Source organism: Acanthopagrus latus, chromosome 4 (assembly GCF_904848185.1).
Source record: "Acanthopagrus latus isolate v.2019 chromosome 4, fAcaLat1.1, whole genome shotgun sequence".
Taxonomy (NCBI): Eukaryota; Metazoa; Chordata; class Actinopteri; order Spariformes; family Sparidae; genus Acanthopagrus; species Acanthopagrus latus.
In genome coordinates this window covers 14,388,437-14,407,399 of record NC_051042.1, presented here as the reverse complement: position 1 = coordinate 14,407,399, position 18,963 = coordinate 14,388,437, and the positions used below count along the sequence as shown (strand labels likewise).

At 43.3% G+C, this 18,963-nt stretch overlaps 1 protein-coding gene across 7 annotated transcripts; it reads right to left on the bottom strand.

The window, feature by feature from the left end:
- Positions 1 to 85: 85 nt before the first annotated feature.
- LOC119018784 (sodium/potassium/calcium exchanger 1-like) lies at positions 86 to 18,914 on the bottom strand. 7 transcript variants are annotated; one of them, XM_037096745.1, is made up of 13 exons: positions 18,082 to 18,184; positions 16,849 to 18,007; positions 12,193 to 12,381; positions 11,363 to 11,471; positions 9,353 to 9,406; positions 8,963 to 9,013; positions 8,020 to 8,097; positions 6,860 to 6,880; positions 6,744 to 6,820; positions 3,885 to 4,121; positions 2,830 to 2,919; positions 2,295 to 2,461; positions 86 to 2,130 (listed from the first exon to the last, which is right to left on the bottom strand). In XM_037096745.1, the coding sequence occupies exons 2-13, from the start codon at positions 17,833 to 17,835 to the stop codon at positions 1,881 to 1,883; spliced, it is 2,310 nt and encodes a 769-aa protein (XP_036952640.1). In that variant the 5' UTR covers positions 17,836 to 18,007; positions 18,082 to 18,184; the 3' UTR covers positions 86 to 1,880. The 7 variants fall into 7 exon arrangements, with proteins under 7 accessions (XP_036952640.1, XP_036952638.1, XP_036952639.1 ...); XM_037096743.1 differs by having other exon boundaries at positions 6,744 to 6,880; positions 18,161 to 18,914; XM_037096744.1 differs by lacking the exon at positions 18,082 to 18,184 and adding an exon at positions 18,624 to 18,914 and having other exon boundaries at positions 6,744 to 6,880.
- Positions 18,915 to 18,963: the final 49 nt, after the last annotated feature.

Below are 18,963 nucleotides of genomic sequence, written 5' to 3'. Positions count from 1 at the left end.
CGATGGCTGCTTTCTTCTTTCTGGAAATGATCAGTGCAATATTAACTTTTGACCTTCCAATAATAATGGCACACACAAATTGAGCTCACTGTTAAAAAAATAATTTATTGCAGCATGGAGTTTTAATTTGAAATATTGATAGATTTCCCTATCAACAATACAAGTTTGCATCCACTTCAATCCACCAAGAGCTTTTTTAACAAGACTAACATCTGACAGCATGACACCGGTCAGGTTTGTTCTCACAGCTAAGACAGTCCGACACACACACAATCACTGTTTCTCTCCACATTGTTCATACAAAAAACACTGAAACACGAACAAACACTAGTTTGGTCGAATACAGAACAAAGTTTTAGCAACACGTTTCAGAAAATGCTGAGCAGAAAACTGAAGTTGCATCCAGGAGGTTTGATTTGCTGCACAGTGAAACTGAACCTTCACTGCTGTGACGGACGTAATGAATTTAATGAATTAACCTATTAAAGTCCTCAGGCTCCAGAAGCACGATGCTCACAATGTTAAAGGAAAAGTCCACCCAAAACGCTTACACGGTTCACTGCAACAGTCTTTGCGGCTGTGCTGTTTGTTGCATTTCTGACCGTTTTGTTTACATTTTAGATCAGTGAGCCGATTGCCTGATCTCTGATATTTCCAGCAGCTACCGCGGAGTCTTGTAGCAGAAAATGTATCAGCCGTCTAAAACAACAGTTTTAGATTTGGTGTCAGTCACCTGCAAATCAAAAAGGGATTGCTTCTTTCTAGAGCTGCACCACAGTCCAACACTTTCACAGGGAGAAAGTGATCGGAGTGAAAGACAAATTTCTACAGTAAGCCCACGCTATTTTTTTCCCTACTGTACATATAATCCCAAAGATTCTTATAGGAATTGTAGGTTAATACAGGTGATTTATACAACAAAATACATACATGAGTAAACCCACTTTTTTACTCTGTTGTTGCATGACGGTGATGACGGAAACGTGAGTGTGAGAGCTGGAGAGAGGAGACCAAAGTTTAGTTAGAGTAACTGCTAACAATTTATTTCCAAAGTCATGGCTGAATTAACCGTGACGACTCAGCTCTCCAAGTTTCAGAATGAGACGTCTCCTTGAACCCGCTGAGGCGATCTGCTGGACCCATTCCAAAGCTTTTGGTACATACGAATCATTTACATGCCAAAACATGTAAATTTAGGGCCCGGGTTTAAAAATACAGGAAATCCCATTTAAGGAGAGAAGTGAACTTATTACGGGTCGACAGGTTCAGGTGCAAGACAGTTCCATCTCCCAACAGGAGACACAAAATTCAATCAGTGACTCAAACATACACAAACATTTTAATTGTTGAGATTTTGCTCTGGTATTTCTGGGCAGTGGGGTTTGCAAAGGAATCAGCGTGAAGAGGGCATGTTTGTCTTCGTTTGCGTTTGTATCTAATTTGATAGTTTTGTCGATATAAACTGTTCATTAACTGAATTCATCTTAAATGTATGAAAAGGTATTAAATGTCACTGTGTGTCTGTCGCAGCTTGAAAAACCCAATTAAATCAACATCAGCACACTTTGCTTTCTAATCAGGGCTAACTACCTTTCTGAATTCTCGGAAATATAGGAAAACAATTTGTGATTTTTGTTCTTAGAGAGTAGGTGCCGGGAAATGTTGATCACATGTACATTAAGTTTTGTTTTGGGTTGATTTCCCCTTTAACATCACTGCTCGTTTCGTTACTTTCTCTTTTACCATGAGTCTACTGTGCGTCAGGTCGGCCTCTTGACATCAGGCTCATCTTCTATCTAACGGATCCTACGTACCGTGTTGATCCAGTCTGGACGTACTAAGTCGTGTGCGGCGGCGGGGTTCGCTCTCTGCCCGTCAGCTCAGATGGAAATGGGGCAGATGAGGATGCGATCCTCCAACATGACGCTGAGGACCAGGAACACAAAGTACAGTACGAACATGGTGAAGCCCAACATTTTGCTCATCTTCCAGCGACAGGCGCCGATGGAGATGATGACAAACAGGAGCATGAGGAAAAGCAGCACGATGGCGCAGAACAAGCCGTTGGAGCTGACGGTCACCGGCTCGCCGTTGTGCAGCAGAGTGAACAACAGCCACGGGACCGGCAGGCTAAAACCAGAGAGGACAGACGTGTTTCTTTCCAGTTTACAGTTCACATGGTTTATCTGACATTTCAGGTGAGTGAATATGGAAAAAAAAAAATCAACATCCAAAAACCCTACACCTCTTTTGGCAGTTGCAGCTGGTAAAGAAACGATGCTGCGGTCACTCACCCGACAGTGATGTCGAAGATGTTGCTGCCCACCGAGCTGGACACAGCCATGTCCCCCAGACCTTTCCGGGCCACGATCACACTGGTGATCAGATCAGGGATGGACGTCCCGGCTGCCAGGATGGTCAGGCCCATGATCTCCTCTGAGATGCCGATAGTCTCACCGACCTGCAACACACACACACACACACACACACACACAAAAAGGTCAAGCCGCAAAAAAGAGAACAAGTGACTTTCTGAAAGCGTTGAACTTGTTTTGCTGTGACCTCTGCAGTTTCAAACAGTAAGCTCATCAGCATGTGACTGATCACACACTGCACTGATGCAGAACATTAAGCCTGACCTGTGACGCTCACATCAACACTCACTGTCACCATTCACATCACACAGATTTGCCCACTGACACACGTGATAGAACATGTTTTGCCAGTCCCCTCATCCTTCAGATCACAAGATGCAAGCCGAGCTTTTTAAAGATGTCCCAGGCTCTGTACTAAACACACGCCACACTGGATGTAAACACGTAAACAAACCTGATGAGCCCACCACACCATCAGGTAGGAGAAGACTCCGATCCACAGGATGGAGCCGAGAAACGTGACGACAAAATACCTCCTGGACGCCTGGAAACAAAAGACATTTCACATCTGTTGTTCAGTAAAACACACAACATGATGAAACAGAGATCTGGATCCAGATGAACGAAGATGTTTCTTGAGTGTAATTTGTTTGACCCATTTGAATGTATGAGAGCACAGAGGCAGATCATTGTGAACATATTTCATCAAAAATTAAAGTTTATTTTCAGACTTCTTTTCAAAGTTCACTACTGATGTCCAGATGACATCCTTAAAGAGATCGTTTCAACTTCAGTTCAAGGCGTCTAATGAACTTCTTGTGGTTCAAAAATAAAATTTTATGACGATCAAATTAATAACTCCCTGCATGCAAAGCAACACAGAGGCTTTGTACCCTGAGCCTCAGTGGTCTGAATGAGACAGGCACTTTACCAGGCGAGCTATCTATCAGCTTTAATAAGTACCATGTTTCGGTGATCGGACCTTCATCAGGTCCGCTTATATTCCAAGGTTGGATGAGCAAACATGAATTTGTATTAAAGCTGATAAACAGCTCATCTGGTAAAGTGCCTGTCTCATTCAGACTACTGAGCTTGAGGATCAGGCTTCAGGTCCTCCCCCGTAGCTTCTGCTGCAAAATCTGGTCTTCATAAAAACTTACATTTTGGACTGCACAACGTTTTTTTAGACGTCTGTGACTGAAGTTGAAAAAAAGTCTAAAATGACATTGTCAAAACATCCAAAAAAACGTTCATTCTGTCTGTCGTAGAATAACTTTTAATAATAATTAAATAAATAATACAGAGAGAAGTCTTGATTTGATGATTTACACCCCAACTAAACATCTGTTTGATGAACCACAGCTTTATTTCAGTATCCAGTGAAATCTACACAGGTTCAGAGTAGGTTGTATAGTGTTGCTGAATAATAACTATAATAGATGACGAGGGAAAGTGAAGGCGCTGGTTGCTACAGTTGCCGTGGTGTTCGCGGGGGCGGTCCATACTCACCAGGTTGCGGACGTCAGGCAGCGTGAGCCACAGCGGGAACACGATGGGCAGCAGGAACAGATACGTGGCCTGCTTGCGTCTGGTTTCAGGCCACTCTAAAGACAGAGGCTCATTCTCCTCTTCCTCTCCCTCCTTCTTTCCGTCATCACCTTCGCTGTCACCGGACTCGCTGCTCTCCTCATCACCGCTCTCGTCCTCCCCGCTGCCGTCGGAGCCCTCTGATCCCTCCGCTGCTGCCTGCAGGAGAGAAACAAGCCAAAGAGATGACATTCTTTTTTTTGTGAGAAAATTGCTTTTACCTTTACATCCGTGTCTTTCTCTTTTCTTTGATGTAACCCACACGAACATGAAGTCGTTATTGTGTTACAATATTCTCTCTCTGCGCTGGTGATTTACATTAAAATGCACTCTGAGGTAATAATTGTACTTAAGTTGACCCTGTTCTCAGAGTCTGATTAGGAGGCTGAACTCGAGGAATCAGGGCAGCCTTCATCATGCAGACGCATAAATATCCGGCTTAGGACTGGGGTGGCATTTTTCCAGAGGACCAAACTGAATTCCAAATGTAAACGAGTGGCCATGAAAATGTGAGTCATTGAGTGGAAACATTAAACACACAGTGCTGAATTATGTGACACTAATTCTCAGTGCCAAGTGCAGCACTGAAAGAAGAAAAGATCAGGCTAATAATAACTATTAATGAACAAACATCATGTATACGACCACATTAACTTATTTACACTTTTACAGATGCAGCTGTAACTAATTTATATATCTATGAATGACAACATGAAAAGCAATGCCTACCCAGGTAATCTAGCCTATTAGGAACAGTTGAGACGTCACCTCTTTTTGACTCTTGTTGACTTGCGCGGCACAGAGCAGGACCGGCGTCTATCAGTAAGTCTTCATCTGTGACCTGACCTGTTGACCGTCAGGACCGAGACATCAGACGTGGCTAAATTTCGCTTTTGTAACTTGTCGCCTGAAGTAAGTGAGCAAGAGTCAACATGAGGCCAATTGTTCATGTAGACAGCGCCCTCTGTTGGAATCAAGCTAAACAGCAAAGTGGACTCACTGCATGCGTTCGCCTCAAGATTCATTAACCTGTTGCCCTTGTGTTGATTGTTTTTGGAGATTTAGAGTTTTATTTTTGTTAGGACGTCGCAGGCGGGACTGAGATGATCCCTGGGCCGTATTTTGTGTGTGTGTTGCTTCAGAGGAGGTTTATGATTTTGACATTAAAAACTGAATTGATGGTAATACTTTATATGAGGGTACAAATATTCGCTATGAACTAGTATGTTATTAGAATGCATAATTGTAGCATTTTGCAACCTATTCGTTATTTAAGGTACTTATTAATGCTTTATTCTTTCTGACTATAACTACAAGGCCAATAAGACAGAACCTCCTGATTACTGCTTATAAGGTCAATAGTCGGACATGATTTATGATGACTGATTTCCCTCAATTATAAACAGAGTCTACTCTTGAATACCTAAACACTAAACTGCACAATCGGACACCACTGTGTTAGTGTTTTTCCTGGAACACCGCGATAAATGTCGCCCCATCATTTTGACAGATCAACCACGTGTCTGTCACGTCACACCATACATAGTTTCTCAGAGGGGAAGAGATCAGAACAGAGTATCTACGCCCAAACCGTGTTTTAACAACTGTACACCTAATTCAAACAGCAAGAGAAGACTACAGAGAATAATAAAGTGAACCGTATAATAATATGCTTTAGACAGGATACGAATCAAAGTCTCCTGAGTGAGAATATTGTGCTTTATCATTTTGGCAACAACAGCTCACTCCTCAAAGTGGACTCAAGTTTCTCACTCAAGGTCCTGGAGCGACACTAATTATGATGTTCAAGCAAGCAACACACTGCGATATCAGACACACCAAGCGTTGAAAGTCTCCGGATAACTCTAAATGACTTCTTCATGACTCAGAGTACACTTCACATTCTGAAGTGAGGTCTTGCTCATAACCCACTCGCGACTAGTTTGACGCTGATTAACCAACAGAGGATCTACTAGATTATGTCCATCCAGAATGAGGCATTAAAGGTGCTTCATGTTGACTGACAAAGAGCTAACGCGCTACTAAAATGCATGCTCATACGCAACTAGCTAATGGTGAACACGTGTTCCCCTAAATTTGTAGATTACTTCTCCTATCAAACTTCACAGCAGCAGCCTTAAATGAGTCACTGTGTCATGATTGTTTTCTGATAATAGCTGTTTGTTTTCTGGGCTTATTGTCCCCTGCTTAATACGTTCTAGCAATATTATGAATCAACAGCTAATTACTTTCACAAGCTCATCAATACCTCTTATTTCCCAGTTGTCAAGTTGTTGTTAAAATACAACACGGAGTCTGTCGGGAGGATACAGATGATGTCGGGTGTTTATCTCAATTAATGTTGCTTATATTAGGCTGTTGATGATGCAAAATAGAAGAGGAAGCACTGCGATCCTATAATGAGGAAGATGACTTTCATCATTGCTGATACATTAATTAATAAAAGTGTGACTTCATTGTTGAAGCCGGTTGAGCTGGAGCCCACTGCAGGCTGGCTCATCGGCTTCCCCTTCTTCAGTGTTTTTTTTTTGTCTCCTACCACTTTGGGTTTCGTTTGCTTAAATATGTCCTTAAATAAGTCCTGGGGCCCTTTGCTGTGTGTCACCCCCGGTCACTCCCTGCATGAACTTTATGTACGTGTAGAAGTGCGTTAAGCGTCCATTTAAAAAATCTCAACTTCAGTAGATCTCTGTGAGTCGTTTCTTGCTTGAAAGCTGCGTATCAGAAAAGGTCAGAGTGAGTTTAAAATCATCCGTGCACCTTTGGCTCGTCCGGCTGGTCGGCCGTCTTCTCACCCGTCTCTTCTGTCTTCTGAGGCTGTGAGGTGGACGGCTCGGCCGCTGCAGCGCCCCCTGCTGCTGCGGCGGCCGGCTCGGTGTTTGGGGTGGCATCACCGTCTGGAGGAAGAAGAAGAAAACACAGAATGACAAAGCTGTTGTGCTGTACGTTGGGCAGGTTAATGTGGATGACCATGACAGTCCAATTAGGTTCTTTAGTCACGTATGTCGTGTCCGGTTCACTGTCGCAACCTCAAACAGTTCAGACTGAAACAGCTCATGTATGCATGTTTTAATGTTAAACCGACTGAATTATTATGCTGTGTGGACCAGTGTGAAGTGCCAGGGAGCGTGATTGGAGTGTTTTGGAGATAAACATGTTCTTCTCATGGAGAAGACACACACACACAGACACACACAGACAGACAGACAGACAGACACACACACACACACACACACACAGACAGACACAGACACACGCACACACACACACACACACACACACACACACACACACACACACACACACACACACACACACACACACACACACACAGAGACCTGTCCCATCTGCATAATCCTGGGGTTGATTGATTCGGGCCTGTTGAAGCCTCCTCAGGCTCCCTGCAGCCCCACTTTGCTCTGTGCCTCGGATTCTGAAGCACCTCCTCGCTCCCTGGTGACGCACCGTCAACACGCTGACTGAGAGGCTCCACTGATTGTGGAGAACAACCTCTTTTAACCCCCCCAACCATCTATGACAATTGATACGCAACCATCACAACCCCGTTACGGCTTCTGCACCTCCATCACAGAAACATTTGGATAAAAAATCTTCAGATGTAGTCAAGAAATGGCCACTTTTAGTACAACGTTAAGGTGGCACAGAGTGTAAACTACCTGCTGGTCTTTATGAATTTTTAAAAAAAATCTCTTTAAAGAGTAAATAATGTGCTAAACAATATACATTACATTAGTGCTCAGCAATATATAATATATATATATACAAAGTTTTTCAAGTTCAACATCCTCTTCTATTTTCCTCATTCATAATTTGACCTGCTGCAAAAAAAAAAAATGGCTGTCGTCCAGAAGAAACCATTCTCATTCAGTTGACAGCATGCATCTTTTCAGCTGTCACAATACTCAGTGGTGTCTCAGTGGTGGTAAACTAGGTGTATACACTTCATGGATCTTCATGTCAGCTTCTAACCTGACTTTATCCAAACATCAGATTGCACCTTCTACAAAAAACTCACCTTCAGAGCGGCAATGATGTGACTTGCTCTGTAATTTGCCCGTGACCGGGACGTTCAGAGGCTTTACTTTGTTCTTTGCTGTAAATTAAAAGAATAAATCGCCCAAACAACATGAGTCCTTTAAATATTAACCAAGATATTCTTTGTCCACAAGCAGTCTTGGGCAACACGCTTTTACTCACACGCTGGCCACTTAGTAAAACATCTGCATAGAATGGTTTTAATTGTTTTGTTTCTTAATTGTCCATTTATTTTTTGATTTTGGTTTTTGTAAGTAAATTCAACAAACTTGTTTTTTGTTGTTTAATCCTGGTTGTATAATTATAAACAAACTGAATCTTGAATAAGTGACCCCCCTAAAACAAAACCAATCCAGCGATGCTTGAATTGGGGGAATGATCCTGAAATCACTTCCCCCAGAGGAGAGTCTGTAAAATGTCTATGTCTATCCCCTGAACCTGCATGACCTTAATAAAAGTACTGCAGTCTTTACAAACTAACTACTACTTTCAAACAGGTTCATGTCAAAAGAATAGCTTGTTTTTTGCACAAGCACTCCAAATGTACATCTCTGCTTAAGAATATGGAAGGACAATTTTTGTTAATAAATAAAACAATTCATAGTCCTACTGAAGAGGACACACTTGTGAATCCCTAAAAACAAAGAAGTTGTGGAACATTTTTATTGGATCCAAAGAAATGAGGACGCAAGCAGATTCTGTTAAAAATAGATCATCAAGTTTTCCAAGCAGCCAGCGTGTGGAAAAGGTCAAAACAACACAGACAACTGGATGCAAACATGCAAACGTCCAATTAAGACAAACAACCATCCAATTTAAAAGACAACCATCTAAAATCAGTGCAGGAACGTTTCTGGGACAGAAGCAGACCAGACTGAGCAAAACAACAAACAGACACGACACCAATATGTTTCCTGTCTTACCTTTCCTCTGCACTGACGACTCCCCTCTGACATCACCGTTAAAGGACGTCTCTGATTGGCAGAGACACACAGACTAAATACCGACCACCAGTTATGGGGTTCTTTAATTAAACGCAACTAGGTGAAACTACTACATAAAATAACGGTGTGAAATAAGAACTTTTTGAACACTTTTTGAGGTCAGTTTCCAAATTGTAATTCAATTATTTATTTTTTTTTGAGCCAACATTTTTGCAAAAACTAAGCTCATGTGAAGGTTTGTTTTTATTCACCTTTGCTGTTAAATGTGAATGAAACGTAGTTTGAACACAAGAAGACACAAATTCACTGCAGTCACAATGAGACACCACAGGAAACAACAGCAAGGCGACGTCTTGTTGTCGCTCTTACCTCTCCTGGTTTTCCTCAGGCTGGGGGTTTTAATGGCGCCTCTGAGGGCCGTCTCTAGGATGGAAACCCACAGCAACAGTTTTAACCTCTGACCCATCAGCAGTGTAGTCATTTTCTTTGCAAGGGCACCTGTTGTCCATTTAAACTGACACAAACCATCTGCCCTTACATGACTGATGAACCCACTTTTATTCCACCCGTTGCGTCCACTTCCAGCTTCAGTCAGAGATTTCCTGCAATGCCTCGGACAACACTGGAGATACACCTGGGGCCGAGATTAACTCCATTTTCTTTCTATAGGTGAGAAGCGCTTTTTTTTTTATTTTTTTTTTTTTACCACAAATGGCTCAAACGTTTCCCACTCTCACACGCTTTCTCGAGTCCTACAAATGTGTGCAAATGGCTCCTCAAGTCCTCTGATATTAAACTGTCAAAGTTCAGTAAACAATGACACAGAAAACAATGTGTTCTCACTTCCTGTTGAACCATATGGAGACATTAGTGAAAGGTGGAGAGTTGTATGACTTTGCAACAAGCCAACTGAGTTAGTTTGTTCATCTGCAAATGCAGAAGTTCAATGTTGTAGTAAAGGGTTTCTACGCTAATCCATGTCTGAGCCAAACGGCTACAAATGCAAATAGAGAGCGATGCTGGAGAAGGACAAACAGCAGCACCAAAAGTTTTTTTTGACAGCTTTACTTTATAAATGAGACAAACATATTAAGTTCCCATTAAATATGATGTTTAGATTTAAATTAAAACTATACAAAACTTTATACAAGTGCAGTTGAAACAATTATGTTGATTAATCAATTACCTGATTGACAGAAAGCTAACAGACAACTATCATGACACACTCCAGATTATGGTTCTAGATTATCCGATGTGAGGATTTGTTGCTTTTTCCTTTTAATTGTTTAAATAGCTGTTACACAATTTGAAAAGTCTTTAGAGCTTTGGACTGTTTTCTGCTTTTTGGCTTATTTTACAAACCAATTCAATGATGAATGGAGGACATGATGAGCAGATCAATCACGAGCTGCTGCCCAACACAAAATGGTTCAAAATTAATTTCAACTCGACAATAAACAACAATGACAGTAAAATCCAGACTTTACATTAATGCATGAGTAATAATAATCTAATGCTGAAATATCAAATTGCACACAATGTTTTTCTGCATCGAGTACTTTTACTTTTAATGCTTTAAGTACGTTTACCTGATGATACTTACTCAACAGGACTTATATCAGAGTATTCAGACAGTGTAGTATTATTACTTTTACTTAAGTTAAGGATCTGAATACTTCCACCATGATTGTCTGATGCTGTTCCACATCTGCGTATGCGTAACTGAGCAGAAAAAAGATTCAGTCGTCAGGAAGTTAAGTCTCCTCAGGTTCATGTTTAATATGCTGACAGTTTACCACAGTAATGAGATACAGTCCAGCTGCACGGAGCCGGTCTCTGCTCTGCACTCGTTCCATACAGATAAAGAGCTTCGTCTGCTCACACGCTGGCTCTTATCCAGCTTTTATTAGCCTGTATTGAAAAGCTGATTAAGGATCAGTGGTGGCCGAGTGCCGCGAGAGCGAGGGACAGCGGCCCCGCTGAGTCTGAGGACAGGTTGAAGGTCGCTGCGGTTCATCACGCTAACCTGACTTACAGGAAGGTACAGGACGGCCAGCGCTGAGTCACTGGAACATGTCATGGAACAGTTGGTCCTCAGAAAATTAAGCGAACAATTGTTTCAATGACATATCGAGCAAAAATGCCACAAACTAACTCCTGTCAGGTGTCAGGATTTGCCACTTTATTGGCACATATGAGAGTATAAATTAGTTGATATTAAACTAATGTAATGTATGTATAATGTATGTATAATGTAATGTATGTATAATGTATGCCCCTCTGCATGATGTGCAGTAAATCAAGTTGGACAGCAAAGACGGCAAAGTCTGATGTTCTAAAGTTTAAAGTTTAAGGACTGTTGTCGGCTCTGGCTGTTACCTTCCCCCAGAGGGTCGAGCGTGTGGATCATCAGCTGGAAGATGGTGCTCCTCAGCGAGGTGTTGTGGAGGGAGGCCGAGCTGCCGCCTCTCTGCAGGACAGGACGCACCTACAGGCCAGCAGACATGTAGTCAGAGATGAAACTACGATACTCTGGGACAATGTTAAGTTTAACAAGTGCAAAACATCGCAGGCCAACAGTGACACAGTGTTGTTAATAGCTAAGTGACAGCTTATACTTAACGTATTAATGAGAAATTGTGAGATTTTTTTTTTCTTTTTTTAACAAATCACGATCTGCAACTTTAATTATAATACACTCTAAAATTAGCCTAGTTAGCTTAGTTAGCTATGCAGCTAGCAGTCCGGACGTGGAGCTTGGAGCACTGGGGAAGTGTAGGTGTTTACTCCGCGAGCACAATAGCATTAGATGGGGATGGGGCTAGCTGGCTAGCATGCTAATCATGCTTTGTAACACAATATCAAAATATGTTATTCCTTCACATTCTGTTGATTTTAATAAAAGTCATGAATGCTTTCAGACTAAATTCTTACATATTGCACCTTTAAGGCAACTTTTAAAGGGTTCTTACCTTAATACGAGACAGCTGGAAACACTGAAAAGTCAGCCGGGAGACAGTGTTTCCAAACAACTCACTGTGCTAATGTTAAGCTAGCTACAGATGATAAAATATTGACAACTGTAAAGCAAAAATGATGGTTGCAAGCCAGAAATGGCTGGATATATAAAATGAGGATATCAAAAACAGGTTGTCTGGTCCACACCAACAACACAAGCAACAACAACACAAGCTATAGTTTCTTCTCACCCTTAGTCTCGTTTTGTCCTCTTGTGGGTCCGGTGGGGATTTGTTGCATTGGGGGCCGCTCGGAGATCGCTCAGGTCCCCGTTTGGATTTATCGTCAGCCTGTGGTGCCGCAGCAGCCGCCGGAGGAGCAGGAGGAGGCGCAGCGGGAGCAGCAGGAGGAGGAGGAGGCGCTGCAGGAGCTTCACTCTCCTGTAAGTGCAGTGAGAACTTTAGTCACTTCTCAGCACCTCATTTATTCAGTTTACACGCAGATATGTACAGGGATAAGAATTTTTGTTCTTTCTACAGCTGCAAATAACATTCGATAACCATCATTTCTCTACAATTTGATTTATCCTCTAGATTATAAAACAGAAGATCTTGGGTTTTTTTTTTGCTTTTTTGCTGGTCTTCAATGGATAGAACAGCTGCAGATGGACAGGAACAAGGAGGACATGCAGCAAAGAGCCATGAGCTGGTATATAACCTGGGCGGCTGCTGAGGATGGGGCCTCGGCTTGTTGGTCACACACTCTACCATATGAAAAATATGCACAACAAAATTTCCCAGAAGCCAAAGTGACTTCCTCAGATTTCAACCTCCATTCCAAAACGCATAGATTTCAGCCATCATAAATGACAAAGATATCAGGAAGCTGAAACCTGCAATGTTTGACATCATTTCTGGAAAAGATAAGAAACTGTTGATTTTCAGTTCATACTAATCCCAGACTGACTCTGCAGCCTGACGTCAAAGCTGGGGGTCAGCTGGACATGTGCCCTCCAAAGGTGTAACAGTGTTTTTTGGTAGACCAAACAAAGGGCTAGACCTTAATCAAATCTATCTAGTTAACACTATGGTAAATCTGAGATCTTACCATCAGCAAAAGAGCACAGTGTGAACCTTAAGCCTTAGAGTGGATCTGCTTTATTAACTCAACCTGACACCTTTGTTATTTCTCTTACTGCTGTGCTCATGTGGCAGGTCTGCATGATGTGGTCAAATGTGGTAAGATATCCATGCTCAGTGAAAATGATCTCTTTTTTTTTGCATCAAAACCTTAGTGTCAACTGAAAAGATGAACGATCTTTAATGATGAATTGTGGGGGTCTGCAATTTAACAGGGACCCGGCAGCTCAGTTTTTGCCCCCAGCAGGTTAATCCGGCTGCGGCTATAAGAGGATCTGGTTCTCAATCAGTCACTTGCTGTTATGTATATGACATCTTTACGTCTACGTAATCTTACTGGACTTAACATTGTACATTGGATTCCACCTCCACTAATTTGCAAGAAACCTAAAACCTAAGACGCACTCTTAGCTGGCGCTTGTGGAAGCTTACAGGCACGCCGGCACAAACGTTTGTAATTTGATCCTCTCTTTCCCTCTTTCCTCTCGGCTGCACAAACCTGATGAACATCATTGGATCACATCAGAATAATTCACACACAATACGCTTCATGAGGCAACCTGATCGGATCTGATTTGAGGGCAAATTAAAAAGCTTTTTAAAAAAAGGACAGCTTCACGTTCCATCGATCAAATAAAATGGGGAGATGAGATAAGTATAATAATAAGGAGCAAGATGCTAAAATAAAGTGATTCATGACTAAAATGGGAGGCTGTTTAAGTGACCATGATACAGCATACATTACAGTTGATTTTGGGAACATATCACGTGTTGCTATTGAGGATATAATACATTTTCTCTCTGGACTGATACTATTTTCCTTGCAACTTGGGCTGGACCCTAATAATGGACTGTTCAGATATTTGTTCGTTGGATGGGTATTCGGTTTTTAAATTTGAGATTCAGATACTCATTCATGTTTGTTGGATTGTTTTTTTTTATTGTTGTTGCGAAATGTAGATTGTAAACAAAGGTGAGCTGCAAAATAGCTGTTATTACTGTATCTCACAAAAGGTGCACACCAACGAAGCCCCAGTGCCCCAAAAAAACGGTACTCAGGACCGTCCTACTGGCAACTGTTCTAGTCGTCATAAACAAATCTAAAGATCTCAATAAAATCTAAAGCAAAGCCCCAGAAAAAAAAAAAAACCTGTCCAGTAAATCTGCAAGACATGATGCTGATAGAATCAGCAATCATTTCAAAATTATCTTTTAATCATTATTATTTTTTATATTTCTTTTCCCCATGTGCAGCCTGGCAACTGCAAATGACTAGTGCAATTCAGAGAAAATTGCTCTGAATCATACGAGCCACTGAAATCCTTTCAAAAGATCACAAACGCCATGTCTGCCACATGATCCTCGCTGCTCTGAGCTGTGCAGATGTCCGTACATTCAACAGGTTGCCTCCTCTGAACACATTCAAGAGGTAAGACTACGAAATGCTCTGAAAACTCTGTTGGATTGTGGGAAATGGATTATTTTGAAATAAAAACGCATATATTGGAATTCCTGGAGGAGGACGTTTTTCTTTTAGACCCATTAATGTGGCGGCATGCTCGGCGCTGTGGCTAAAGGAGAACACACCGACAGCCGGCGCGCCTCCGGGCTAATTGGAGAACGTTCTGGTTGATACTTGAAATAGAGAAACACGGCTCTACATGTTAATTACAGGCTCAGACGTTTCCTGCTCTCCGTCAGCTGCGGAGGGCTGTTGAGTCTGCAGGCATTCTGCAGAAAGCAAGACGTTTAAATACACTATTCCTATATTTTCTGTTCTGTTTATTTTGTTTGAATCTCTATATAGTGGTATTTCACGGCCGTGGCAGGAACAGAGTGACATCTGAATCACTTGTCCAGCGTGACGTGCTGTCTGTGACACCTGGACTCCTCTCTGTTCCGCATCATCAAAGGATTTCGTACAAATGCAGGCTGTCACCCGCTCAGACCTCCGAATCACTGTCCCTCTCTCGCTGTGTGTGAGCAGGCAGCGGTCCCGACGGCGAGGAGATGAAAGGACAGCGAATCAACTGTGTGTGGACCGTCTGTTCACAACTCGCCTGCAGAGACGTCTGCTCTGTCCGCATCCCTCACGTTGGTTTTGATTACTGTATGTTCCGTCTCTTCACTGGTGGTTGCACACGAGTAAAAAAAAAAGAAAAGCTCAAAAACAACAACACCTGTTAAGAGCTCATTTAACACTTCAGGTCATTTAGAAATATGAGTTTTATTCAGAAAAGGGCCGGATAACTTCCTCAAACTGCTGTTTTGTTTTATTTTTTTAAATTTTTTTATCAAATGTTACCAAACAGGAGGAAACAGTGCATTTGTTGGGGTTGTGTGTGTGTTCTTGGTAATGAAGGAACACGTCACCCAGTGCGTCTCGCTGATGATATTATAATATTAATATAGGTTTTGAACAGAATGGAGAGAAAGATGAGATCAGGCTTTGATGCAGACAAAACACGTGTTAGCAGAACCAATCGGTGGTGTTTCTTGTCATTTAGTGGTGTTTGATTGCAAGAAAAATAATACCCAGCCATACCCTTCAAAATGATCCTTTATCGACTTTGACTGGAGTTGTATATTGATGTTATCTTTTTAAAATTTTAACAGAACTCTGTGGTCCACACTGCAGATATAAACTGAGATGACCAGTTACCATGGAAAGTTTGTTTTTACAGACTCTACATAAGGAGTTTTTCCTTCTGTGTTGTAGATTAAGTGATTGCAGATCAAGTGATGCAGTGATTTACCATATCTTGGTATATATCAATGTTTGTGACATTGATGTAAAGTAGGACAACGAGAATGTGCAGATTATAATCCATATTCATACAAAATTGTATACCTGCGGAACTGGTGTGTTTAGAGTGTTTCACAACTTTCCCAGTCTTCTGTTGACCTTCTGCCGACTTTGAAACTTGTTGCTGGCCTCCAAGTCAGTACAAAGTGTAATATCATTTCATTGTACTGTTTAAATATGAGCATATGTCAATTATTACATCGTGTTTAATTTATGTTTTACACAGCATCCTTACTTTGTTGGAGTCGGGGGTTGTGTTTTCTATGACCAAACAATTAACCATGACTATAAAAACTTCCCAAAGGAGGCAAATTTACATTTTCAAATGCTGCTTTGTCCGACCAAGAAGTCAAAACCCAAAAGATCTTCAGCTTACTGTCACGAAGAGTAAGAAAACCAGCAAGTATTCACATTTTTAAGAACATGGCACCAGTGAATTTTTGGTATTTCTGTTTTTAAAATGACTTTAATGATAACCGTTTCTTAATTATCTGTCAGTTGGCTGGGCGAATGGCTGACTAATTGCTTTGTCTCTGATTTGAACCATATGGTTATTTCAGCTCGAGCCAACAGACACAACTCTGATCAGAGGATGTATATTTCAAACAACTGTTTCTGTGGAACACTCTTAATACTCGTACGAGCAGCATGAATTTGATTTGATGTTTTGAATCAGTGAAGGATCCCTCTCATGCATGTAATCGGTCATCTGGGGTTTGTTGACAGGAGAGCTGATTGTTGAAGCATGGGGCTGATTTGACCCGGAGGCGGCAGCTCGAATCGACACCGAAGGAGACAGATATGATAGAACCGCTGGCAGAGGGCCGCCCTGTACACCTCTAGCGTGACACTCATGAGATCATTCGGCGCTGCTGCGTGTCCTGAAGTAAATTTATCTACGACATCAATCTTTAAGATACCTTTCCCCCCAGATTGTGTGTGTGACCGTGACGCCGACTGACCTTTTCCGGCTCCTCTGCGGTCCACACCTTGACGATGCTCATGTGCTTGTTCAGCTGGGTCTTGACCGCCTGTTCGATCTGAGCGTTGAACTTCATGAAGCTCACGTAGCTGATGTAGGCCACCACCAGACAGATGCTCTCCCACCACAGGATCGTGTTGTCCAGGAAGAAGACGATGAGCATGATGAGGTCCATGATGTAGAAGGTCACGTCTCTGAAGAGTGGCCACCAGGTCAGGTGCAGCATTTCCCGGGAGAAGACGGCGCACATGCCGATCACAAACAGGATGTTGAAGACGGCCGAGCCCACGATGGTGCCGATGCCCACGTTGCTGTGGGAGACGAAGACGCCGATCAGAGAGGTGAAGAGCTCAGGGGCAGAGCCTCCGGCCGCCATGAAGGTGGCTCCGGCCACGTCGTCGGAGATCTCCAGACTGTTGGTGATGACCTCCAGTGCAGGGACGAAGAACTCATCGCAGACGATGGCCAGGGCGACAAACATGTAGATCATGCCTATGACGTGCAGAACCACCCAGCCTTGCCGTCGCTGCTCCACTGAGAAGAGGTCCTCCGGATAATCACCCTTCCTGTGAGGGGGCTGGAGTGGAGGACGAGGGGTAGCTGAGGTGTTCGTTGGCGGCGGGGTCGGAGTCGGAGGCGGTTTGGGAGGTTTAGGATCGACGTAGACACACTGTTCGATATCTGTCCTGTTGACGATTATCACCAGGGGAGGTTTGGTGATCTCAGGTGAGGCGTCCTCCTCCTCCGTCTCATTGGATGCCATCACCTCCCGAATGTTGACCGCTAAAACAACATCATCGTCGCCCCCCTCCGCTCCGAGAGCGTCACCCATCTGGGCGGAGGCACGCGGCTGTGACAGCCTGGCCTTCAGAGTCAGCGTGTAGACGAAACACAGCAGAACGCCTGAGATGAAGAAGAGAACGCGGCAGCGCCGGAGTCTCCTCCTCGGAGGCGAGTGCACGTTCATTGCCCTCGTGGTCTCAACTCCAAACAGGAAGTTATGTCAAGTGCATCGCTAGTCCTCGACAGTTCCAGCGCCGATCTGTGGCAAGAAGACGCCGCCGACGGGGAAGAGAGACACACACATACAAATAGTGTGTTTCATCTTTCACGGCGGGCAGCCTCAACCTGTGGAAGGCCTGAAAGCAGGAAAAAAAACACACTCAGCTGAAAATCACCAACACCATGTGTGCCTCTTCAGTGTCCTGCCTACTTGCATAGTTGCAGATGCAGCTCTATTGAGGAGAAGTGTGTGCGCTGCGTGTGTGTGTGATGGGGATGCAGACAGCCACCTGTTACTATGGCTACATAATCACACAGGCTTTGGCTTCTCGCAAGGCAGGAATCCAACGAAGACACGTTGAACATGTTAAAACCATAACAAGAAAGCGCGTGAAAAAAAACAATGACTTCAGAAATTAACCGGTTATATTTAGCGTCACGGCGTGAGCGCGCGCACGGACAGAGCGTGCTGAAATGCGCGCGTGCATTAAACGATCCCTAATGACACACTAATTAACCCCGCCGTGCGTTTACACGTCCATGTTAACAAAACCATCAGATTCCGTGACCAACAAGGGCGCGTCGAGGTGTAACTGCGGGACTAACTGAGACCGGCGCGGATTAAATCACGCGAGGTCGACGCAAAGCTTTAATCGATAACCAGCCATCGTCCAAAAAAATAAAAAAAGATAATAAAGAGACAATAAAATCCATACAGCAGCTGTGTGCAGAGAGTGGTGGTGCGGGTCCTACCTGTACCGCCGGCTGCTCGACCCCTCGCCGCTGCGGACCGTCCCTCCAGCTGCGCGTAACGGACGCAGAGATGCTGACTCCGGGTTTTGGGGAGCTACAAGGGCGCACCGCATGTCAGGGCTTGAACGAGGCTCAGCATAATGCCGGTAAGAGGATTAGGAGCCGAACACCTCTCACCTTCCCTTTCACACATAACGCTGTTATCAATACACCAACATTCAAACAACCTGTTGCGCTGCCCAGTCGCAGCTGCCAGTTTGACGTGAGGCGACTGTGGGCGCGGGCGCCTGCTGGGTGAAGTCTAATGAGAGTCTGATGTCCAGAGGCTCACAGGGGGAGT

What these genes read in the sequence shown, in the direction of transcription:
- LOC119018784 (XM_037096743.1), bottom strand. Translation starts at nt 17,835, where the DNA reads ATGAACGTGCACTCGCCTCCGAGGAGGAGACTCCGGCGCTGCCGCGTT. An exon ending in CCGCAGAGGAGCCGGAAAAG is followed by an intron (nt 12,382 to 16,848) that starts GTCAGTCGGCGT and finishes CTGCACTTACAG; the next exon opens with GAGAGTGAAGCTCCTGCAGC. An exon ending in TGGTGTGGTGGGCTCATCAG is followed by an intron (nt 2,462 to 2,829) that starts GTTTGTTTACGT and finishes TGTGTGTTGCAG; the next exon opens with GTCGGTGAGACTATCGGCAT.